The sequence below is a fragment of the Ictalurus furcatus genome, chromosome 14 (assembly GCF_023375685.1).
Source record: "Ictalurus furcatus strain D&B chromosome 14, Billie_1.0, whole genome shotgun sequence".
Classification (NCBI taxonomy): domain Eukaryota; kingdom Metazoa; phylum Chordata; class Actinopteri; order Siluriformes; family Ictaluridae; genus Ictalurus; species Ictalurus furcatus.
Genome location: NC_071268.1, coordinates 7530994 through 7558041, shown reverse-complemented (window position 1 = coordinate 7558041; position 27048 = coordinate 7530994). Strand labels below are relative to the sequence as shown.

The following is a 27048-nucleotide window of genomic DNA, read 5'->3' as shown; positions in this document are numbered from 1 at the left end:
AGATTATAAAAGGAATGACAATCCCATCCATAAATTATAATCTCTGTTTGGCAGAGGAATTGAACATGTCCTTTAGCTGTTTTGACACAGAGAACAAAAATAATGGTACAGTATGGCCTGCACAGTCACTCGACCTACATGAATCGTTAATATTTGATACAGTCGACTTCAGAAGAGTTTCGCACAGTGTAAATGTGAGGAAAGCGGCTGGTCCTGATAGTATTCCTGGGCGTGTACTTCGGGAATGCGCCGACCAGCATCTTTACCCTCTCCTTGACCTATGCTGTTGTTCCTAAGTGTCATAAAACTACAACAATCGTGCCCATCCCCTAACAACAAAAGGTGAGCTGCTGGAATGATTATCGCCCAATTGCACTTTAATATCAAAGTGCTTTGAGAACACATTAAAAGTATCATTCCAGCCACTCTAGATCAGCATCAGTTTGCCTACCGGGAAAATAGATCAACGGAGGATGCAATCAATCTTGTTCTGCATACCGCCTTGGGTCACCTGGATAAGTCGAACCCACATGTAAGAATGATGTTTGTTGATTTTAGCTCAGCCTTTAACACGGTCATCCCCAAAGCACTTTTAGAGTTTGTGTCCAAACTCTACAGCTTGGGAGTGAGTGCAGCCATCTGCAGCTGGATTTTGGACTTTTTAACCGACCGCTCCCAGAATGTCAGACTAGGAAAGTACATTTCTTCTAGTCTTACCCTGAATACAGGTGTTCCACAGGGATGTGTGCTGAGTCCCCTGTTATATGCACTCTTCACTCATGACTGCCTTATTATTATGATATTATAACAATCACTGGCTTGATCACGAACAGTGATGAGAATGCATCCAGGGACGAACTACAAAATCTGACAGCATGGTGCTCCAGCAATAATCTCACCCTTAACACTAAAAGAGATTGTGGTGGATTTAGGGAAGACAAGGAAAATTGATCTGAGTCCGATGTTCATAAACGGAGTAGCTGTGGAGAGAGTCACCTGTTTTCAATTCTTGGGGTTGAACATTACAGAGGATTTTTCTCGGACACACACCTCCACTGTTGTTGGAAAGGCACAACAACGTCTTTATTTTCAGAGAAGATTAAAGAAAATAAGATTGCCTCAGAAACTTCTTGTGCACTTTTAACGATGTGCAGATGACATATCGCATCTTGGTACAGTAGTTGCACAAGAGAGGAACAGGAGGCTCTGCAACGAGTTATCAAAATGGCACAAAATATCATTGGGGCACAGTTACCATCAGTTCAGGACATTTATTTGATTCTCCAAAATGATTAGAGATCCCACTCACCCTGCACAAGACCTCTGTGATCTCCTCTCTTCAGGTGGGAGACACGGGACAATTTACTCTCGTACCACGAGACTGAAAAATAGCTTTTTTTGCAAGAGCCGTACAACTTTTGAACATTTCCTGACTGGTCTCCTGGTTTTTAATCTGTATTAATCTATATTAATCTGTCTGCATTTTTATACGTATTGTTGTGCTTTTTGTTTATATTTTGAGTTGTCTATAGTTGTAAATGTTTGAGAACATGGGATTCCAACAAAATTTTGTTGTTTTACAGCGTAGTAGGGTGCACGGTGGCTTAGTGGTTAGCACGTTCGCTTCACACCTCCAGGGTCGGGGGTTCGATTCCCGCCATGGCCCTGTGTGTGCGGAGTTTGGATGTTCTCCCCGTGCTGCGGGGGTTTCCTCTGGGTACTCTGGTTTCCTCCCCCAGTCCAAAGACATGCATGGTAGGCTGATTGGCATGTCAAAAGTGTCCATAGTGCATGAATGGGTATGTGAGTGTGCCTGTCCAGGGTGTACCCCGCTTTGTGCCCGATGTTCCCTGGGATAGGCTCCAGGTTCCCCGTGACCCTGAAAAGGATAAGTGGTATAGATGATGGATGGATGGACTGCAAATATCATATGTGCTATGGCTAGACTGTAGATGTTGGGACCTTATAATCAACATTATAATCAGTTTCGGTGCAGAAATGTGCACTGATTTCAGTGTGGAGAATCTGTCACGTCACTAATACGCAGATTAATGACGTGTGAGTGCATGTACATTATACAGTGAGCACAGAAATGGCTAAAGGTCCATGCATATTTTATTCAAGAGTAAAAAAAGAGATTTGTCCCATGGGGCATGCGTACACTGTGTGTAGATCAAAAGTCAAAATGTCAAAACTAAGAGAAAAATACGAAAAGGAGAGAGATAGATAGAGAGAGAGAGAGAGAGAGAGAGAGAGAAAGATAGAGAGAGAATCACAAATAACTCATGAACCGCTTCAGTTTTCAGTTTTAAAGTAAAATACAATGAGTGACCAAATGAGAAGAGAAGCCAGAAACAGCAGAAAGCTCATTTTTATAATAAACAAGAAGAATATCGAAGAGAATAATGATGACTGGAATATATCTTCTTAAAAACATGAGGACGCGAGAAGGTGCGTCTGTATTTGCTTGACATGTTTGAATTTTCCCATGCAGTCATGCAGCCTGGATGGCTTTTTCAAACAGTTATACGATCATTCACGCAACCGAACGACTTCTGTACACGGACAGAGGAGAGGAAACAAAAGAAATCATAAATAATAAACTCACAAGCGTCGTCACTGAAATGTACAGCAACAGTAAACCAGCAAACAGAAAAAAATAAAAAATAAATTCTAAATGAAAATAATCATAAATAAATCATGTGCACTTAAATAGAAAAAAAAATCAATGTGAAAAAAAAAAAAACAACAAACAAACCTTTTACAGTGTATTTACAAAGCAAGATCCCAAGGCTTGTTACGCGTTAGCCGGATCAGTCTTTTGCAGCTGGGCAGGCCAGGACCTGATTGAGACCATACAGTAGGTATATATTTGCACAAAGAATGTCAGTGTGTGAATGTCCATAAATGCCAGAACCTCCTAATCCCACTGATCCTCCTCGACTGTTACAGATATAAACATGGTATGTGAATGTGTGTGTCTCTTTTTGAGCCCAGCAGGTGTTCGGGTCCTACGGCTGCGTGATCACAGCGGTTTCAGTAAAACGCGGCGACAGCAGCGTAACATCGCACAGAGCGGACGAGTAAACATGAAAGGCGTCTTTTTGTCAAGTCCTGGTCTTCAGTGAATGACACTGGAGGCTAATCTGTTAAATACTAGTAGCAAAACATGGTATAGAAGAGCTAGAGACTGTGAAAGTAAATACTATATATATATATATAATATATATATATATAGACACACACACACACACACACACACACACACACACACAGTAGGGCTGTCGGATCAAATTTTACCATTGAAATTTGAGAAAATTCTGAATGTGTGATTGTTTAGGACCTCGTTTTCTTTTACTCTCTGAATTAAAATGTATTCAGACTTTTTGATGCTGGCGTTATTTATTTATTTATTTATTTTAAAGGGCTTTGAATAAACACGACATTTACATGAAACTTTATTCTCACATGCTAAAAAGTGAAAATATTAGGGACGCAACACAACACCACTATCGGTGTCTGTATTCAGATTTAATTCTGAACTGGGTGTGGCTAAACCAGATGTTTTTTTTTTTCTTCTTCTTCTTCTTAATTTCTCATTTAAATATGAAACCTAAAACCACATGCATGGGATTGTTTTTATTGTTGTTGTTGTTGTTGTTGTTTTTTAAATCCTGCTCACAAATCTATACTTTTTGTATCTTCCTGTTTGTTCCTGCGAATATAAACAAACTAGTTGTTCAATTTAAACCCCGTCCAAGAAGACCACGTCACTTTCCGTGATGGGATCTGGTCTCAACTTGATTTCCGGTGAACCTTTCTGGCAAGCTTTCTTAACAACGAACGAACAACAACAAAAAAAACCAACAACAACCGTATCTGTTTAGAAATATACTCTCCGTTCAATCCGAATAACGTGTAGCACTGCTAGCTGTTTTGCATCATCAACCTACACATTCACAATAATTCTGCGATATGAACATTTATTATTATTTGTTGCTCACCCTCTATTGTTAACTGTGCAATAATCCATTCATGTATATAAACGAGGTGTTACTGATCTGTATATATTTATATTTGTATTCAACTGTACATACATTGAGGTGTTCATAGTGTACATATTACCATTATTATTATTTTTCACTACTATTATTCTTATTTTCTATTCCTATTGTGTATATATTTTTAGACACTTTTTCAATTCTATTCCTATTTAATGTGTATTCTTTCCTATCTGTTTTTGTGTGTGTGTGTGTGTGTGTGTGTGTGTGTGTGTGTGTGTGTGTAATTGGGCTGCTGTAACGAAGGAGTTTCCCCAGTGTGGGATCAATAAAGCTTATCTTATCTTATCTTATTTGGTTACATCTCAATTATCACGTATTTCTCTATTCATTTCCAGCAGACTCTTATTCAAGGGCGTGTAGTGCTCTACCTAGGGTCTGCAATGGCTTTGTGTTACACCCTTACATGCTGAATTTATCACGATGGAAAAACTTCACATTTCTTCCTACTTCTTGGATTGCTGTTGTGTTTATCAGGTTAAAAGTGTGATAGTATTTTTTTTTTTTTTTTTAATCGATCATTAGCTGTCATGCTGAGCAGGATTGTAATCTGGGCTGTACGTACTAAATATTCTTTAATATCTCGCAGCATGTCCATGTTGGCAGCCAGAATAGACCCCCCCCATGTAAGATGGTAATTAGGGTGACTCCCATTACATGACGATCTTGAATACGAGTTCTCAACCGGAAAACGCTGAACATAAAAGTTGAATTTAGTATCCGCATACGTGCCACGAAAATATCATATATAATATATCAAAGAAATGAATAAAATAAAATAAAAAATCATCGTATGCTTTCTTCGATTTTCTTGGCATAGCAAAGTGACGATTATTGATATTTCATTACCGATCCTATAAATGATTGCATTTTTTAATGAAACTGACAGCCCTGACACACTCAAACTCACACACATTCACACATTCACACACACACACACACACATACACTCACACTTTTCTGACAGTGAATGAATATCGCTGACGCCATAATATTCAGTTTCCAGCAGGCAGGAAAAGAGGAATAGTCTTCTGTGATTAAGCCTACTTCCTTACAATGTAATTACACAAGTCAACCAACCCACCCACCCACCCACACACATACACACACACACACACACTTACACACACACACATAGAAAGCAGACATAAACTTATCCAAGAAAACAGCGCTCCAACACTCTATTATCAGTTTGCAGTTAATATGTCATTATACAACCCACACACACTCGTCTCTCTCTTCCTCTTCACTAAATCACGACCAGACCGAGCTTCAGAGCAGGACTTCCTCCAGCACTTCCTCCAGCACTTCCTCCAGCACTTCCTCCCAGTATCACACGCTTTTTACATCCTCCCTTTCAAATCCAAATAAAAACACTTCTGGCTCATCCGTAGTTCACTCAGGCCGCGTCTCAAACCACAGCTGGTCGTCCACTGTGAAGAGGGAGAGAGAGAAAAAAGCAGCAATGCAGACGGATGGAATAAGGGGAAAAAATAAGGGAGAGCGAGAGCACAGACGGGGATGAAGAAGAGGAGGAGGATGATGATGAGGAGTCACTGAAGGTTGCTGTTGTCGTCGGTGCCGTTGGACTCGGCCATGTTCATGCGGCCCATAGACAGGCCCACGCTGTTGAGCACGTCGCGGCGCGGCGGCATGCGCTCGTTTATCCGGTCCAGACCCTTCGCCTCCTCAAAACTTCTGATCTTATGCTGCGGGGAGAAACCACGGATAGCTGGAGAGAGGGAGGGAGAGAACGAGAGCGGGAGGAAGAGCAGGAGAGAAATAATCCAAGGAAAGGAGAGAATCAGGATGAGAGAAGGCAGAGGAAAGGAACAGAAATAAAGGGATACAAGGTGAAGTGAGGAAAAGGGTAAGAGAGAAGACAGAGAGATGAAAGAATCCAAAAGAAATGAAGGGAGATGTAGAAAAGAGAATGAGACCGAAAGAGTGACAAAAGGACAGAGGGAGAGACAAGAGAGAGAAAGAAGAGAGAGGGAAAGACAAAGAATATAGAATCATGGCTCTGTTTAAACACTGTTTTGTGTTGTACATCACACACACACACACACACACACACACACACACACACAGGGCTGCTACTGACTGGAGGACATTTTAATAGATCAATTACTATGAAACGTACCCCGCCTAATCTTTCTTTAATACCCCGCCCACACTGTCTTTAATACCCCGCCTAATCTTTCTTTAATACCCCGCCCACACTGTCTTTAATACCCCGCCTAATCTTTCTTTAATACCCCGCCCACACTTTCTTTAATACCCCGCCTAATCTTTCTTTAATACCCCGCCCACACTGTCTTTAATACCCCGCCTAATCTTTCTTTAATATCCCGCCCACACTGTCTTTAATACCCCGCCTAATCTTTCTTTAATACCCCGCCCACACTGTCTTTAATACCCAGCCTAATCTTTCTTTAATATCCCGCCCACACTGTCTTTAATACCCCGCCTAATCTTTCTTTAATACCCCGCCCACACTTTCTTTAATACCCCGCCTAATCTTTCTTTAATACCCCGCCCACACTGTCTTTAATACCCCGCCTAATCTTTCTTTAATACCCCGCCCACACTGTCTTTAATACCCCGCCTAATCTTTCTTTAATACCCCGCCCACACTGTCTTTAATACCCCGCCTAATCTTTCTTTAATACCCCGCCCACACTTTCTTTAATACCCCGCCCAATCTTTTTTAATACCCCGCCCGCTCTTTCTTCGATACCCGCCCACTCTTTCTTCCATACCCCACCCACTATTTCTTTCATAAGCCGCCCACTCTTTCTTTCATACCACACCCACTATTTCTTTCATACCCCGCCCACTCTTTCTTCGATACCTCGCCCACTCTTTCTGCAATACCCCACCCAATCTTTCTTTGGGGCAGTGGGGGCTTGGTGGTTAAAGCTCTGGGTTACTGATCGGAAGGTTGGTGGTTCAAGCCCCAGCATTGCCAAGCTGCCACTGTTGGGCCCTTGAACAAGGCCCTTAACTCTCTCTGCTCCAGGGGCGCTGTATCATGGGGTATGTGAAGAAAAGTATTTCACTGTGCATGTGTATATGTGATCAATAAAGACTCATTATCATTATCTTTCTTTCATACCCCGCCCAATCTTTTTTAATACCCTGCCCACTATTTCTTTAATACCCCACCCACTCTTTGTTTAATACTCTGCCACATTTGAGGAAATCAGAATTTAGTGATTAAAGTTTTTTTTTAATCAAAAATTTAAATATTGCAGGAATAATATAGGAATAACAGGAATAATAATAATCATTGGAGGAAATAATAAGGGATTATAGAGAAGAGTAGGTAAGAAGGAATGGTTTAGACCTGTGCGTTGATAACGGGTGTGTAGTTCTTACATTATTAAGTGAGCATCAGAAACTGGAATCATTAGCATCACTAATTAGCATCTATCTATAAATTTTGTTGACACAAAAATATGAGTGTACTACAGTGACAGGAAAGCTCACACACTCATACCATCCACTCATTCACACTTTCATTTTGCTTGGTAAAGCTCACAGAAAACACACACACACCCCCACAGCACAATATGAAAATCTGTGACAGCTGAAAGCAGCTGAAGAGGAAGTTACTGATTCACGCACCTCTTTTTAAAGAAATTACATTCTGAATCACAAGGAACTCACACAAACACCAATGTTTCCATTAGAAAACCACACCGGGATCGATTACAAATATTTAAGCTGTCTAATCCACTCTGCTCTATTCTGATGGAAACATGGCAGAGATGATGTGATACGCTGCTCTACAGGGGATGCATTCACAACACAGCATTGACAGATAAATTTTTTTTTTAAAGAATGAATATCTGTACTGTTTTTTTTTTTTTTGTTTAATTTTTTGTTTTCCTGTGTTTCTTAGGTCTGGAATGCCCCAGTCGCAGAGAGGTCACATGATCCCGGCAGGTCACCTGCCCACAAGGGACCAATCACAGAGGCGGCAGTTGTGAGGCAGGGCGGGGCTGGACAACGGTTTTCTTAATAGCTAAAAACTAAAATGTAGTATATGTCTGAACAGGACATTCAGGTATATTATTCATACAAATATTTCCCAAACAGCTAACTATCACAATATATGCATTTTTGATGACGCAGCCCCTGACCTTTCATAGCCACCACGAACTATGTTAGCTAGCAGACTAGCAAGCTAGCTAGTGCACGCTACCGGTGGCTATGCAACCTCTGAGCAGCACAGATAGCGAGGCCGGCTGGTGATTACCTTCTCCGTCCTCAACCCCCTCGATGGCTTCAATGGCCTCGATGGTAGCTGAGAAAGCACAGACAGACACACGGAGAGACGGAGAGACACACAGACGGAGAGACAGAGAGAGGAGGAGTGAAAGGAGGAGCGTTATTGTGGCAGCCATGCAATCAGCACGAGCCGCCATGAGTCCGCCACCGAGGCTGAGGAGTTAGCGGTTAGCGTTAGCCAGATAGCACCGCTAGCCGGTTAGTAGTACAGTATGGATGTATAGAGTTGTTCAGTAACAAGAACAAAACAAAAAAAACATACGTAAGATTAGGGAGAAAGAGAAAATGTGAGAAAGTGGAAGAGAAAAACGGAAGTGGTGTTGTTGTTGAGTTTTGTTTTTGCTCACCGCTCTGTAAAGTCTGTTTTCCTCCAGAAAGAACTCCACTGGGCAGCATGCCGGTCGGGGTCAGACCCTTCAGAGTCAACACATTCTCACTCTCCTCACTGCGGCCGGGAGAAAAACCACAGTGGTTAGATCTCTCTCTCTCACACACACACAGGCCTGGGTTATACTTCTGCGTCTGAAGATTTGGGAACACATGAAGACGTTGTGTGTAGAATAAAGACTACTTTTATACGTGCATGTAATATGAACGTGTTCAACAGGTATGGCCAAAAGTATCGAATGTAACTTTTCGAGAAACGAAGAGAATGAAGAAAAACACTCCGAAACTGTAAACAGTCAACTCAGAGGCAAAAATGTAACATGGTCTTCAAATAAACAGCGTTCTTTGTTAACAGTTTTCTAAGCTTCGTTTTTGCTAATCGTGGTTTATGAATGCGCTGCCAGTGTTTTCATTTATGCTCGAGTGTGGGCGGGGCTTAACAGCGATTTACTCTCATTGGCCTGACCTGGAAGTAGAGATGCGGTTTTCTGTATAGTTATAATAATGTTTGTACTTTGTAGTGGAAACTTACTTAGTCAGTATATTAGTTCGTAATTAATATTTGAGGTTTGGGAAGTCTTATATGAGTATTTTTTCGAGATGAGCTCTCAGTGGCACGGAGCCATGTCATCTTCATCAATGTAATCATCCTCCTTCTCCTGAGCTGGACCCTTGAGCTGTCAATATAAATCTCACTAGCCAATGAGAGTAAATCGCTGTTAAGCCCCACCCACACCCACAAAAGGGCAGTGGTGGCTTGATGGGTTACTGATCGGAAGGTCGGGGGTTCAAGCCTCAGCACTGCCAAGCTGTCACTGTTGGGCACTTGAGCAAGGCCCTTAACCCTCTCTGCTCCAGGGGCGCTGTATCATGGCTGAACCTGCGCTCTGACCCCAACTTCCTAACATGCTGGGGTATGCGACGACAAAAGAATTTCACTGGGCTCTAATGTATATGTGACCATTAAAGTCATCATTAAATCGCTAATATCACTGATAATGATAATATCATTATCATTAAATCGCTGTGATACTTGTGCCTAAATGGCAAACGTAAATGGCGAGTAAATGAAAACTCTGTCAGAGCATTCAGCAAAATAGAAGCTTAGAAAACTGTTAATAAAGAATGCTGTTTATGTGAAGACCATTACTGCCACCGAGTTTCAGTTTCAGTGTTTTTTTCTCTCTCTCTCTCATTGTATATTTTTTTAAAACGTTACGTTCAATACTTTTGGCACAAATCAAATCCCATAACTAGAAGACAGAAAAAATGGAAAAGTTAATGAAAGTCACATTTTTCTGCAACTGAGAAGAAGTGGACCGGTACTGCGTTTTAGGGCCACCGTTTAAAAATAAGTATTTTGACAATAATATTTCAAGAAAAAAAAAAGAAAGCCAGAATATCTGATATTATAAGAAACAAAAACGTTGCAATATCTGATATGAGAAAAAAAAATGACAATACTTTTAGAATTAGGTTATAACATTCTGAGAGAAAAAGCTCAATATTTTGAGAATAAAGGTATAATACTATGACAAAACGAAACCTATCAGAGTAATGTGTGTGTGTGTGTGTGTGTGTGTGTGTTGTTAAGGATTTGGTGAAGTTAGACTTTAGCATTTGTTTTACAAATAAAGAAATATGTATTCATCTGGCACATGAACACCAGATTACTATTAGTATTAGAAACTTTGCCATTTTTTCCTTATAAAATTAAGACATTTTTCTTGAAATATTACAACTTTGTTCTCGATATATCACCGCTTTTTTCTCCTAACATCAAATATTACTACTTTTCTTTCTCACTATATTACAATATTAGTCTCGGAATCTGGTATTTGAATTTTTTTAAACAGTAGCCCCAAAACCTTGTTGTATATCAGATGTCAAAGACGAGAATGGACATTGTATATTATTATAAACATGGAATATATAACAAGCCCCGCCCACTACATACAGTCTCTGTTTTTTTACTAAGAAACTTTCACCTAATGTTTATGTTAACTACCACAACACAACAGTAGCCAGCTAAGTAACATGAACTTAAACACTAGCAAGCTAAGTAACATGAACTTAAACACTAGCAAGCTAAGTCACATGAACTTAAACACGAGCTAGCTAAGTAACATGAACTTAAACACTACTGTAGCTAGCTAAATAACATGAACTTAAACACTAGCTAGCTAAATAACATGAACTTAAACACTAGCTAGCTAAATAACATGAACTTTAACACTAGCTAGCTAAGTAACATGAACTTAAACACTAGCTAAGTAACATGAACTTAAACACTACTGTAGTTAGCTAAATAACATGAACCTAAACACTTGCTGCATCCCAATTCGCCTACTATCCATTATAAATAGTATCCGAGATTAGAATTAGTGTGTCCCAAATGGTAGTATGTTGAAATGAGAATCCCAAAAGTAGCAGGATGGTCTACTACTTCGGTAAATTTTCAAAGTGTGGATCCGTGGACACTTTTTTAGCTAATATTGCCCACAAGTCCTTGCGCGAGGGAGGAGGAGCTTTGTGACTGTTTGCTTTGCCGAATTCGACCTACAAACACGAGTGTAATGTCGGTGATGCGTCTTCAGTATTTAAATCTAAGAACTAAATTGTTAAGCACTAAATATAAATACAAATAAACTAAGGAAATGGTAAATGAAATTATATAGTATAAATTATATAAGAAATAATGAATGAAGGAAAGCTGAAATGCAACGAGGAGTGTGTTTACGGTGACGGTGTGCATAACTAGGCAACAGTGTTCTCTTCCGTTACGTGACATGTTAGTATGTCCCAGTGCTTGCATACTCTTTTGCTACATGCTCAAAAGTATGTACTTTTTCTTCACAAAAAAAGTACATACTTGTAGTGCATAGTATAATTAGGAGAATATGGACGCAGCAACTACATTATAGAGTGGTGCAGTGGGTAGCGTCGCTGCCTCCAGGGTCTCTGGTTCGACCCTAAGCTCGGGTTATTGTCTGTGTAGAGTTTCTGTGTGTATATACTTACATAACGCTACCTACTTTTTTCTCAGTCAAACACTGAGTTTTTGGCAGTACTACTCTGGATAAAACTCGCAGACGTGGGTGTCTCATTACTTGTCACTAGACACACCTCCCTGCCCCAACCAATCAGCGTTCATCTGAAAGCTGTTTGAATCACAGTACCACAGATATCCACAAGGTACTGATAGGAATTTGGAGGTGTGCGTGTCAGAACTTCAAGGTACGTTTCTGCTTACTGTGCTTTCCCATAACCCCCTCCGTCTCATGATAAAAAAAAAAAACACTTCAGTGCAGAAGTATAAGCCAGCTTTCACCCACTCTGTACTCACCGTAAGACTGAGAACATTTTGGCCATTTTGCCGATGGCACGGATTTTGTTCTTGATGACCTCCTTACGCGCGGCTGCAGCATTCGCTGAAAGAAAAAACACACAGCGTAACGAAACAAGTGAGAAATGCACGGAAGTGTCTTCTCGTAGCTTGCTCAAACTTAGCCAGGTGTAGGTGTTTGTATTTATTGTAGCTTGCTCTCTCTAACTCAATCAGATCTTATTTAGGACATAATACATGGTCAAAAATATGTGGACACCTGACCATGACATCCATATGTGGTTCTTCTCCAAACTGTTTCCACACAGTTTTGAACATACAATTGTACAGGATGTCTATATATGCTGTAGCGTTACAATTTCCCTTCACTGGACAGTGCCCTTGTGCACAAAGCGAGCTCCATGAAGACACGGTGTACGAAAGTTGGAGTGAAAGAACTCGACCTGATCTCAACCCCACTGAACACCTTTGGGCTGAATTGGAACGCTGACTGTGTGCCAGGTCTCCTCACCTGACATCAGTGCCTGATCTCACTAATGCTCTTGGAGATGAATGAGCACAAATCCCCACAGCCACGCTCCAAAATGTTCAAAAAGCACATATGGGTGTTATGGTCAGGTGTCCACAAACTTTTGGGAGTCTAGTGAAGCTAAAATCTGGGGTTTGTCCTCACCATCATAGATCTCATCGCCATCGTTCATGAGTTCATCATCTGAACAGATGCTAAGGACGTTCACCAACATCTCAGTCACTGTGGAGAGGTCAAAGGGGGAAGGTCACAGAGTGAACGACAAAAGACTCCAGAACTGTGTCCAATCTATCTATCTGTCTGTCTCTCTCTCTGTCTGTCTGTCTGTCTATCCACAAAATTAAAGGTGCAATTTGTAGTTGTTGTTGGATTTCTAAAATAATACTCAATAATGCGTTCATTAAACTATGTAAAAATACATACAGTACATTTTTATAGATATAATAGAATATATAATAGAATAGAATGATGAATAGAATAATCCTACAAGTAGAATATAACAACAGTGATCCTCAATATTCTGGCCCATTTTAAAATAACTGTAAAATACAGACGGTGGTGCTTGAAAGTTTGTGAACCCTTTAGAAATTTCCGTACTGATCTCTGCATAAATATTATCAGATTTTTCACACAAGTCCTAAAAGTAGATAAAGAGAACCCAAGTAAACAAACGAGACAAAAATATTATACTTGGTCACTTATTTATTGAGGAAAATGATACTTTGAGGATCTCTGATGATGTTTTAGGTCCTATTTATGCAGGTATCCAGAAATTTTTAAAGGGTTCACAAACTTTCAAGCACCACTTTAATTGTGAAGCAAACAAACAAATAAATAACTTACACTGAAACGTTATTTCATAATCGTGCTGTTGTTGTAGGTCTAATAATGTCTGAAATATTTGGATAAAACATTATTCTGGCTGATGAAATGTGTAATAATAACAGGATAAAACGACTTGATTAATTTGGCTTCTCTGGATAAATGATGAAAACTCCACCCTGAAACACACCAAACATATTTATATTAAAATATTTCCGAGGTGTTTAATGAGTCCGGTGCTATTTCGCCAATTGATGCTGTATTAATACCACAGCACCTCTTTCAGGACACTTAAGAGTTGATCTGTACTAGTGACGTCTGGTGAAGATGTTCAGGCGAAATAAACAGCAGCTGTATGTTCGATATGGGCTGTGACGGAAGCTGACGGCTGTAATTCCTCTCATACCTTTCTCTCCTACGAAAGGCAGGGACCAGGTGAACACGTCCATGAAGTTAGGCAGCCAGTAAGGGTGTGGCGAGCAGTTAAACTGACGTATGTTCATCACATTGTTCTCATATTTTAGCACAGCAGCTGCACAAACGGAAAATAATCATTAATAATGCCACGCATCAGTGTCTGGCCGCATACACACAGCCTGTACACAGAGATATGCATCCGATGCTAATGCTAAACCGTTAGCCAGCCATGTTACTGTTACTGACAGAAGTACGAGAGCTTCAAAAGCAGAGTGGTCCATTAGCACACCAAAGAAATGACCGACCTTTATTATTATACACGTCCAGGTAATTGGGAGCGGAGAAGATAGTGATGAGAGAGGGGAAGCCTGTCGTCTGGCTTTTTCTGTACATCCGATAACTGCAAAAAGATGCAAAAACACAGGAGAGGTGATAATAATACTAATATTATTAATAATAATAATAATAATAATTACAACAATAATGAAAAGAAGAAGAAGGTCCTATTCTGGAGGAGGCATAATAGATGGATGATGGAAGAAATGCAGAGCAGGCTGGTACAGAGGGATGGATGAATGGACGGACAGATGGATGGCTGGATGGGTGGATAGTAAACAGACTGGTAGAGGAGCATAGAGCTAGTTAGTAAAGGATGATCAAGGATGGTGATAAGTTTGGATGGTGGAGGGATATTAAGCAGGCTGGTAGAGGAGGATCAACAAATAGCTGGATGGATGGATGGATGTGTTGATAGTAAGCAGGCTGGTTAAGGTGGATAGATAGATAGATAAATAGATGGTGCATAGATAGAGAGTGGGAAGAATAGTGAGTAGGTGTGTAGCGATGGATGATGGATTGGTGAATGGATAGGAAGCAGACCGGTGGAGGAGGATAAATGGAGTGATAGAGTAGGCAAGGAAAGGAAGATTGATGGACAGATGGATGGATGGATGGATGATAGATTGGTAGAAAAGAATGGAGTGAGACTTGTAGAGAAGGATGAATAAATAGGTGGATGAATGGAGGTATGGAAAGTAAGCAGACTGGTGGAGGAAGATAAATGGAATGATAGAGCAGGCTAGTAAAGGACGACTGATGGACAGATTGATGGATGGATGGTTGTATAGTAGATTGGAAGAAAGGAATGGACAGAGACTTATAGAGAAGGATGAATAAGTGGATGGATGGATGGATGGATGAATTGAGGAATGGAAAGTAAGCAGACTGGTAGAGGTAGATAAATAGATGGACAGAGAGTTGGTTAGTACAATAAGATGGACAGATGGATGCATGATCAGACTGGTGGAGGTTGGATGGAGGCATATTAAAGCAAGCTGTTCGAGAATAATGGATGAATGGATAAATAGATGGATGAATATTAAGCAGACTGGTAGAGATGGATGGATAGATAAATATATGGATTTTTGTTTTCTTTTGAATAGTTAATGATTCTCTAAAAAATTTTTAATAGGAGCTTGTTTTTTTTTCTGAATGGGAAACCTTCTATTCTACACAGAACCTTCCTCTATAAGGATTAATCCAGAAAGCTAGACAGACCTTCTGCATGAGTGTAGTTTGCTTCAGTGACAGTGAGATTTGCGGTTTTGTCTCCACCCAGCCGTTATTCCCCTACACAAATGTCACCACTAGCACAGTGTTAGTTTTAGTCATCCTAATGACTGATAGAATTATTTTAGGGGGATTCTGTTAATAGGGGATTTATACGAGTCAAAATATATACGAGAAAATATTAGGGATAGGTGTGAAATTCACATATAAACACCTATGAACATGTGCTGTTTACTCTAAGCAGGGCTGTGTGTTAAAATGCAGAGCAGGTAGAACATGTTTCAGTGTTGAGTGCTGAGGGAAAATTCGATAGTAATACTGCTGAAATTGTTCATCTGTGTAAGTGCTACGGTTTTTGTTTTAACCATGGAGAAAAACACACTGGTAGAATCAGGGATGCACCGAAATTTCAGCCGCTGTAAACGGCATTTTCAGTTTTTTTGCCAAAAGAGAAAAAATACTGAAACTATATAACACCATGCCCCGCCCCTCAGTGCTCGACACTCAGGTTTCACTCTCACTCTATCGTTGCATTGCAATATCACTGGTAAATGGTCTGCACTTATATAGCGCTTTTATCCAAAGCGCTTTACACTGTGTCTCATTCACCCATTCACACACACACTCACACACCAATGGTAGCAGAGCTGCCATGCAAGGCGCTAACTTGCCATCGGGACCAACGTGGGGTTCTTTTAAGTGTTATCCGGCTCAGTAAGTTCAAATATACTGTGTAAATGGAATATAAAACTAAATTTAGTGTGAAATCACAGGTTTAGGTTAACGTGATCTTTCTAACGGGTCATTCTTTCTATAGTAACGGCGTTACATCAAATGTTTACGATAAATGGATAAAAAGTACAATGTTGTTCTTTGATAAATAAATAATAGCAATAAAAACGTGCCGTTATCGGAAAATAATCGACTTCCGGCTTGAAGATTACATCTTGTATATCGTGTCGAATATGAGAGCTCATGATTAACCACTTAACCAGTGTCCGGGTTTCTGTAAAAATAAATAAGTAAGTAAATAAATAAAAATCTTCTGGCTGCTAATTTATGTATGGATGAAGTATGTTTCAAGCGTTCCTCTGACTCTGACACATGTGTGCAGCTGTGATGTATTTCACACCTGGTTATTTCCACAGTACAGCCCTGTGTGGAGTGATGTGCGGTGATGTGGTTCCACATTAAAGTCAGGTGGAGTTTTACTGTTGTGGAGTTTTACTGTTGTGGAGTTTTACTGATGCTGCAGTGATGCTGCGGTTTATTTTAAGTGAATTTAGTGATGTGGTTCTCATGTGAGAGGTTGTAAACTGTTCCGCTTACCCTGCATCCTGCGCCTCGTGGGCTCTGATCACTGAGAGCAGGTTATTAGTCTGTAGAAACTCACACACCGCAGGATAGCTGTACACACACAGAGAGAGAGAGAGAGAGAGAGAGAGAGAGAGAGAGAGAGAGAGAGAGAGAGAGCACATTTCAGAACTGCATTTCAGTCTGACCTGTCCAGAATATAACCACATCAGACAGGAATATTACCAGAAATTCACTGCCATCATCCCAAACTTCTCCTCCCTGAGCACTGAGCACAGACTGAGCTGTGTCTTAGGGGAACATGAAGGAAGTATGTGGCTGGCGGCTACGTTCATATTCACTCTTCATCGTATAAGAAATCCGATCCGATCCTAATACTGTATATGATAAAATTATGTTATTATATAATTAAATATCTATGCAATGTATATCAATTCATTCAATACTGCATATCTTACTGTAATACATCTGTTAATTTAATTAATGTTTATTGATATTTAGTGTTTATTTTATTCATTATTGTTATTCTATTGCCTATATAACTTTTATATTAATTTGCTTCTGCAACATTGTTAAATCAGTCATGTCAATAAAGCACACTCTTAACTTGGACTTTTGTGTGTGTGTGTGTGTGTGTGTGTGTGAGAGAGAGAGAGAGAGAGAGAGAGAGAGAGGCATATAGTATATATAAATAGTGTGTGGGTGTGTGTATGTGTGTGAGAGAGAGAGAGAGAGAGAGAGAGAGAGAGAGGCATATAGTATATATAAATAGTGTGTGGGTGTGTGTGTGTGTGAGAGAGAGAGAGAGAGAAAGAGAGAGAGAGGCATATAGTATATATAAATAGTGTGTGTCTGCGTGTGTGAGAGAGAAAGTGAGTGAAGGAAAGGACGAGATAGAGTGTCAGAGAAAGAGAATGAGAGAGAGATGGAGATATATAGATATATAGTTATATATAGAGAGGGATATAGAAATATACAGTAGAAAGGAAGAGGTAGAGTGTCAGAGAGAGAGAGACAGAGAGAGAGAGTGAGATATAGAGAGGTACAGAGGTATAAAGTATATACAAGAAAGAGAGATACAGAGAAATAGAGAGAGTGAGATAAAGAAACAGAGAAAAAGATGAAGAGAGAAGGATAGAGAGATGGAGAAAGAGAGAAAGAGAGAGACAGACAGAGATAGATGTATGGTATATAGAAAGAAAGTGATAGAAATACAGAGAGAAAGAGAGAGAAAGTGTGTAAAAGAGGTGGAGACAGATAGCGATGCAGAGAGAACGGCAGAGACAGAGAAAAGGAGAGCGATAGAGACAGAGAGACAGAAATGGAGAGAGAGGTGTATATAGTACAGACGGAAAGAGAGAGAGAGAGAGAAAGAGAGAGAGAGAGATTCAAGCAGTTAGCATGCTGTTTTAAATGAGAGTAACTCCTCTCTCTGACACCATTATATTCTGTTTATCCTCTCTAACAGCCACAGGATGGCAGCACTGAGCCCGTTCCAAACACGACTCAAACACCTTTGCAACACATCTGTACCCCCACTGACACACATACCATGTAACACAAACCCTCCGAAGCTCTGAAGCGTCGGTATAATAGCCACTAAAAATAGGTGAGAATGAAATCCAACTTGAGTGAATCTTCAGCAGAATCTGATAAGCACAACAGACTAGAAGAAATCCATCTTCCTGTCCATCCCTGCTGAGGATTTAACATTTAAAGCCTTCAGAAATCCTGTCCCTGTATAGAACATGTCCTGAGAACATCTCACAGACAGGTCAGCTAACGTCCCGATCAAACTGAAATGTGTAAAGAGTCACTTATACCGAGAAGAAGCATATGCACCAGGAGGACAAGATATTATGGCTTTTCATTCGTGACATGACCGTGGCCCTGTGTGTGCGGAGTTTGCATGTTCTCCCCGTGCTGCGGGGGTTTCCTCCGGGTACTCCGGTTTCCTCCCCCAGTCCAAAGACATGCATGGTAGGCTGATTGGCGTGTCTAAAGTGTCCGTAGTGTATGAATGGGTGTGTGAATGTGTATGTGATTGTGCCCTGCGATGGATTGGCACCCTGTCCAGGGTGTACCCCGCCTTGTGCCCGATGCTCCAGGTTCCCCGTCACCCTGAAAAGGATAAAGCGGTATAGAAGATGGATGGATGGATGGATTCGTGACATGAAGACAATACAGAACTACAATCATCTCATATCGCGTTTTCTCTTCAGTGAAAAATAACCAGCGTACTTAATATAATTCCTTCATGCACTGTATTTCACTGGCATCATTCCATCATCAGCTATGTCTCCATCCAAGCTGTGGATTGAACTTGGAATATCGCATGAAACCGTTTTTTCAAACATTTTTACATTTACTCTCACATGATTCTCTGAGGCATAAGTCACATGAATTTATTCACGTTTTTGGAGGCACACTGAAGAATATATTCAGTAAACGTGTTTCCACCATAGCTTATGCGCAGGTCTTCTTATCCGATAAAAACAAACGATACGCCTCAAATGTGCACTTAATATGCATCTTTTATGTGCATTTTTGGAGATTTTATTCACAGTGGTGTTGGTGTTCCCATGCATAATTTTTTTTTTATTCCTTAAAACTAATCTTTAAAAATAAATAAATAAATAAATAAATAAATAAATAATCCCAGAATATATTTTTGGAAAATACTGCACACCCAGACATGAGTTAGTTTGAATTTTACATGAAACATTTTAATCATCATGATGATTTTACCTTTATGTAATTTCCCTTGTTTCTAGCTTCTACCCAAACGGTCCACTTTGATCATTTGGCAGACGCTCTTATCAGGATCTCATTTACACAACTGAGAAGTTGATGGTTAAGAGCCTTGCTCAAGGGCCCAACAGTAGCAGTGCTGGGATTTGAACTCACGATATCCTGATCACTAATCCAACATCTAACCCACTGAGATGAATGGTAAATGGTAAATGGTGCACTTTTATCCAAAGCGCTTTACACTGGTTCTCATTCACTCATTCACACTCACACACCAATGGTAGCAGAGCTGCCATGCAAGGCGCTAACTTGCCATCAGGAGCAATTTGGGGTTCAGCGTCTCGCCCAAGGACACTTCGGCATGTGGAGTCACGTGGGCCGGGAATCGAACCTCCAACCCTACGATTAGTGGACAACCACCTGAACCACAGCCGCCCCATGAGATACCACTAAACGACCGAGCGGAGACACCGCAGCTCTCAGGAGTGCATCTGTTTCATTCTTGCTCATTTCCTGACCAATGATTTGTTGTCAAGACTATTAAAAGCTTAATATATTGCCCAAGAGTGTACATATTAAGAATACTCCTCCACCGACACTGTACATTTCGACACGTGAGTAATATGTGATCACGTGAAGAATGAACGTACAGTATAAAAGTGCATTTTAACGTGTTATGTCCAGAAACTGAACGTTAACTCATTAGTAAAGTTCCTAAACACTTCACATCATGTGTGATGAATTAAATGTAAAAAAAAAAAAAAAAAAGGCCTACATGTCAAAATAAATGAATCGCGTGAAAACAAAAAACACATGCACTAACAAACACAATACACGTGCAAAACGTATAAAATCAGATTGAGTTTTTTTGTGACTGTTGGGGTCAAAAATGCCAAATTTTGCTGCGTTTTGTTCCTTTTTACTTTTGAAATTTGCGATGCAACTTGCAGAGGGGTTTATTTTGTGTTTTTTTTTTTTGGCGAAAAAGTACTTGAAATTGTAAAAATTGCAATCGCACGGATTTGTTTCGCACGGTTTTCCGCAGTGATGTTTGTTGGCACAGAAAATGTGACCTTTTAGCTGTACTCATGTTCGACGCACGTGAATCGATGAGGGCTTTGACTGAACGACTCGATGTCTGTGGAAAATCTACGGCACTTTTGGAAAAAAAAAAAACGCAAGTTCCTCCGAATATTGCGGCGTTTGCTCGATTTCCGTGAAATCCTGGCGGGACTGACAAAACATAACATGTAAACGTGTCTAAAAACCACACGTGTCAATTTCATGTGACTGATCTGATTTGAGAAGTGTCTTTTGTCTTTAAAAAAACAAACAAACAAACAAACAAACAAAACCCACATCCACTGCCTACGTTAAAATCACCATGCTCGCACGTATATAGTGATGCTGTGACAAACTTTGGGGTCTTTACGCAAACTTTCTCTCTCGACTCTAGTAAACTGAAAGGGATCCCTGGCTCTATGTCCTCCAGCTGCCGCTAAAGCAGTTTATTAATATAATAAACAGAAACGTCGCAATAACAAAATGAGCAGATGGAAATATCACACAGAGCGCTCGTTTTTTTTTTCTTCCCCGCTCCAGCGCTTTTCTTTCTCTCTCTCTCTCTCTCTTTCTCTCTCTTTCACTCACTCTGAGCTCGGTGGGAAAACTACTGCTCAAAAATCACCTCGTTTTTGTTTTTTTTTCTTTCCCCAAAACTGTTTTAATAAATAACTTCATATTATTTATCCATTTTCGTTGGAGTTTAAAGTCCACTAGAATATTTTGGTGTCTTTTTCTGTATGACACAGGGCTGGATGATGGGAAGACGTAATCAGATCTCAGCACACAGTAATTGGCGCTAGCCCTGGACTGAAGACGACATCTCACGTTTTATACATGAATAAATAACTAGAGAAGGAACATTTGAAACAGCTGGTGAAATATGATAATATGACCCAGGTATACTTATATCCTACAAATAAGAACAATAATTGAAGCTTCTTAAAAATGCGAATGAATGAATGTAGTGATTGTAGGTGAAAAAAAAAACATATATATATATATATATATATATATATATATATATATATATATATAAAGCAAAGGCAGAAAGCTACATAAATAAACTCCTCACAAACTCATCATACATGAGAAAGCAAAACAAGATAAGATGTAGGAGAGATTATACAAGCATTTCTTTAGGAGCCGTTTATGAGTTTTTACAGAAGATAGACGTGAATCACACTAAAATGATTTAATTTTAAGACTAAAATACAATAAAATGCGAATACTTTAGCTGTGTACTTCCATGTATGCTTCTTTTTCTCTTTTCCGGTGCTCTGACCAATCAGGAGTGATCACCCGTTGGGAAAAGTATTACGTCACCTGGTGGTGGACTTCTGTTTTTTGTTTTTGTTTTTTTTTTGTAGTTTTTAAACCATGTTTAGACCTAAAAATGTTTAGAGCTTATAAACATTGCCTTGGCACATACAGGCGCATCACGAAAAATTTGAATATCGTGGAAAAGTAAATTTTTTCCCTCCGTAATTTAATTCACAGAGTGGAACTTTCGTGTACTCTAGGTTCATTACGGATAAAGTGAAATATTTCAAGCCTTTTTTTTCTTTTCTGTTTTAATCTTGTTTGGATTACGGCTTACGGCTCATGGAAATCAAAAATCCAGTATCTCAAAATATCAGAATAAATGATTTCCTATAACTGCACTAGGAGATTTCAGTGTGTGTATCACTCTAAAATTCCAGTTCTAGCAACAGTCCCACTGAAACCGTTACTACAGTAGTGTTAGTGACATCATCAGCAGACATGGCAAACCATACCGTTTTCAGAAAAATAACTTCTGACTTAAATTAAGAAAATGAAAAGGAAGAAGTGAAGCCGATTTCACCGGATGCGCTTTTAACGGGAATGTACACTTCGTTGTACTGTTGGCTCTGGGATCTATTTTTGTTCACGGAGTAAGAATAAACACGTTAATCGGCCATATTGTGTCCAAAATGTCACTTAATCGATATCAATTTTCTTGTTTATAGATCTGTTGTATAAAAGCAATACCGCACTCGCAATCGTGTCGTTATACTCAGTATCACGATTCCGATATTCAGTATACCTGCACTCTTGCTCAGGTGATATCGCTTAATTATGGGACTTCTTTTCCAGTTATTAAGCAGTCCTTCCAGGATTTTGGCATTTTTGCGATCGCAGAAATTAACGCAAGATCAAGCAATATTCGGAGGAGCTTGCGATCTTTCAAAATCACTGGAGATTTGGGCCAAGATGCGTCATGTGACGTCATCACAACACGCATTCAGCCAAAACTCTTCGATTCACATGCGGTGAGTATGGATACAGCTAAAAGGTCTCATTTACTAACAAACATCACTGCGAAAGACCGTGCGAAACTATTTTGTGCAATTGCAATTTCGCCGATTCAAGTAGTTTTCTGCAAAAAAAAAAAAGAAAAGCGCAAAAAACTCAAGTTGCATCGCAAATTTTGAAGAAAAAAAAAAACCCAGCAAAATCACGCATTTTTGGCCGCAAGAATCGCAAAAAAAACTCCGTCACAAATTCCTCTCTCAGTGTGTGACATGCTCACCATAAGCGCTGCTCTATATTTTTTTTTGTTTTGTTTACAATGAACATGTGCATTTATTTTTGCACACTCCGCCCCTGCCTTGTGACTGGTATGTTCCCGGATTACACCCTCATGTTCTCAGCTCATTCCCTTGATTAGTTGTGTATTTATAACCTCCTGTGTCTTTGTCTCTTGACGAGGTCTCGTGCATCGTTAGTGTGCGTTTGTGTCTTCACGTCTGTGTCTTGTTCGGGTTTCCTAGTTTTCCGTGTTTCTGTGTGTTTTCTCATTTTTGGAATATAGATCATGTTTATTTGTTGTTGCCGGCCTGTCGTCTGACTCTTGCATGGAAGAACGATGATGATGATGATGATGATGATGATGATGCTCGCCCTACATAAACAACACACTTGCGTCCTTGCCTCATCGCACAGCATGCTACACCCACTGAATTCAACCGAATACTGTATGTTAATAACTATGTTTGATTCAATTAAAGCAATATTAAACCTCACTGCAACTCTGACCAGGATAAAGTCTGGTCTGCACGTATACAGTAACAGCAAAGAAGAGGAAGAAGAAGAAAAAACAGCTCATATGTGTGTGTGTGTGTATATATATATATATATATATATATATAAACATTCAGGGAAAAGAGTCGACTCCTTCTTGAACGACACACCGCTAGCTCCTCCTCCTTACACATTTAACACATGTACAGTGTACATTTCTTTGTAAAATCAAGCTCTGATTTATAAAATCCTATCATTTCAGTGTCTACTGTCCAGACTTGTTTTTTTTTTTTTTTTTTTAATGACGATTGAGTTTATAAATCACTGCCATGAGACACTGTGATGGACTTTTTTTCCCCCAAAAAAGACATAGGAAAATGGCATAACAGAACACAGGCCACTCTTCTAAACATTATCTCTCACAATAATGTGGTCCAGACTATTTGTGTAACTCATCTCACACACACACACACACACACACACACCGCATCTCCATCTCGCCCGTTCTCCTCTCATTGATGTCGGATTTCATGAGAGGAGAGAAAGCAAATCCATCTCTATTGCTTTTGTTTATTTATATATTTATTTCTCTCGCTTCGCACTCTCTTTCTCTCACTCTCGGCAGTAGCAGCTAGTTGTCATAGTAACAGCAGATCGCCCGATTTCCCAGAGGACCGTGGGAATTCTTGTGTTTTGCTGAGCCTGACCGCTGTTCGGGCTGCTTTACAATTCCAATTACAGACGCAGGCTCATTTTCACACTACACCTAATTGCCCAGAGCGCACAGCTTCGTGCACACACACACACACACACACACACACACACACACACACACACACACACACACACACACACACACCAACTGAATATTCCAACGCAAGAATGACCGGGGCTGTGTTTCTGTCGGAAAATTCACACGCCGAGGTTTGCAAAAGGAAACAAAAGCCACGGTCGTTAACACGTCAGTTTAAAATGGTTTGTTTACACCCTTGCTTCTGGTGAAGCTAAAACTTAGTTAAGCATAAAGCATTTAAAAGGCTTTTATACCACAGGGCTGCTGAATGCTCTAATCTGATTAGACAGGAGGTGTTGATTAAACAGCAGCTATGATGGCATTCACGGCTATAATTCAAATCAGGTTTATATTAATCACCCGCGCATCGCTGTGGTATAAGAGGAATAAAACCTGCTGGTATTGGAAAGTAATCAGCAGTCGGACACCACGCCATTGCAGATTATTTTCTTATAACGGTACGTCTTGAAATTTTTTTTTATTCTGTATGTAACTCATAGAAGAACTGGGTGTGTAAATGTCATCCATATGAACAAACCGTTTTCTATACTTGATGCTATACTTTCTATACTTCTTACAGGATTTCTTTTCTTTCAACGATTTAGCAGACATGTCGTATCACACACATACAGCGCCCTCCACTAATAGTGGCACCTTTGGTAAATATGAGCAAATCTCTTTGTTAAATATAGGTGTGCAACCAACAATTATTGGCACCCCCATGAATTCATATGAGAAAAATATATTTGAAGTATATTCCATTGATATTTTACATTTGTTTGGCTCACCTGGGTGACTAGGAACAGGAAATTGTTCAAACATGACTTCCTGTTTCACAGGGGTATAAATATGAGGTAACACACAGGCCAAATTCCCTTAGTCATTCATAACAATGGGTAAGACCAAGGGAGATAGCTGTGATGTGCGGCAAAAGGTTGTTGAGCTTCACAAAATGGGGCGTGGCTATAAGAAAATAGCACAAGCATTGAAAATGCCCATTTCCACCTTCAGGGCAATAATTAAGAAGTGTTATGAATCAACCTGGAATTGGACGTGTGTCTATATCGTCTCAATGCACTGTGAAGAGGATGGTTTGAGTGGCCACAAAATCTCCAAGGATCACAGCTGGAGAATAGCAGAAGTTAGTTGCGTCTTGGGGTAAGAAAATCTCCAAAACTACAATCTGAAGTCACGTACATCAAAACAAGTTGTTTGGAAGGGTTTCAAGAAAAAAGCCTCTACTCTCATTCAAAAACAATCTCAAGTGTCTTCAGCTTGCCAGACACTACTGGAACTTCAAATGGGATCGGGTTCTATGGTCAGATGAAACCAAAATAGAGCTTTTTGGTAATAAACACCAGAGGTGGTTTTGGTGCACACAGAGAGGTAGCCATATGGAAAAGTACCTCATGCCCACGGTTAAATATGGTGGTGGAGCTTTAATGTTTTGGGGCTGTTTTTCTACCAGTGGACCTGGACATTTTGTTAGGATACATGGCATCATGGACTCAAAATATCAAATATGAACAGATATTAAATGAAAACCTGACTGCCTCTGCCAGAAAGCTTAAAATGGGTCGTGGTTGGTTCTTCCAGCAGGACAATGATCCAAAACATTCATCAAAATCAACACAAAAATGGTTTACTGACCACAAAATCAAGGTCCTGCCATGACCATCCCAGTCCCCTGACCTGAACTCCATAGAAAACCTGTGGGGTGAACTGAAGAGGAGATTCCACCAGCGTGGACCTCGAAATGTGAAGGATCTGGAGAGATTCTGTATGGAGGAACGGTCTCAGATCCCTCGCCATGTATTCTCCAACATCATCAGGCATTATAGGAGAACAACTCTTAAGAGCTGTTATCTTGCCAAAGGGAGGTAGCACAAAGTATTGACTAAAAGGGTGCCTACATCGTTGCAAATCCGTGTATCATTCGTTCCTTTCATATTCAATTAAGAACCAAATATCTGAAAATGAAAAAATGGCTTATTATTTTGTTATTCATTTGAGGTGTGACCCTCAGAGAGGACTGCAGAAACATTAACCGGTTCCTGAAAGCACAGTTATATACAGGGTAAACGTTTTTAAAATAATCCTTTACAATCCTATAAAACTTGATCAAGTTTAAAGAGACGCGATAAAACGTCTATTAAAAACGTCTACTAAAACATATTTCAACACTCACTCGCTAGCTCACAATTATGATCAACTGATCTTACTGTAGAATTTTACAGTAATTGCTGTTCAAAGTCACAAGATCTGTCAATATAATTGAGCCTGGAGGCTATTTTAACCTGTTTAAATCCCTGATTTGAAAAAAGAGTGACTGGTTTAACTGCAGTTAATGTTTCTGCAGTCCTCTCTGAGGGTTACACGTTCGGCTCCCTTAAATACCACGAAACTCTCCATGCGCTTCAGCAAACAAAGACCTTTTTTCCAGCACAACACTTGAAGAACCTTTGTGGTCGTAGCCAACCGAAAAAAATAAGATGTTCAAATGAAACCTGACATTAGACCCATTTTATAATTTCTGATTTTTAACTTGAGCATGAGATTGAAAGAACGGAAAACAACTTGTTATTCGTAAATGAATAATAAAATAAAAAGCCTTTTTTTTTTTTTCCATTTTCTGATATTTGCTTCTTAAGTCAAT

General features: G+C 39.8%; 1 protein-coding gene across 3 annotated transcripts in view; it reads right to left on the bottom strand.

Annotated features, from left to right (window-relative positions):
* Nucleotides 1–2100: 2100 nt before the first annotated feature.
* ppp3cb (protein phosphatase 3, catalytic subunit, beta isozyme) overlaps nt 2101–27048 on the bottom strand; it is a 66025-nt gene continuing 41077 nt past the window's right edge. For 2 of the 3 annotated variants that reach the window (XM_053641292.1, XM_053641293.1), the window contains exons 7-13: nt 16757–16834; nt 14164–14258; nt 13848–13973; nt 12764–12841; nt 12091–12175; nt 8705–8802; nt 2101–5793 (exon numbers count right to left, since the gene is read on the bottom strand). In XM_053641292.1, the coding sequence (XP_053497267.1) occupies nt 5615–5793; nt 8705–8802; nt 12091–12175; nt 12764–12841; nt 13848–13973; nt 14164–14258; nt 16757–16834 (739 nt within the window). In that variant the 3' untranslated portion in view covers nt 2101–5614. Of the gene's footprint in view, nt 5794–8325; nt 8374–8704; nt 8803–12090; nt 12176–12763; nt 12842–13847; nt 13974–14163; nt 14259–16756; nt 16835–27048 lie in introns of all 3 variants that reach the window. The other variant, XM_053641294.1, reaches the window with a different exon arrangement.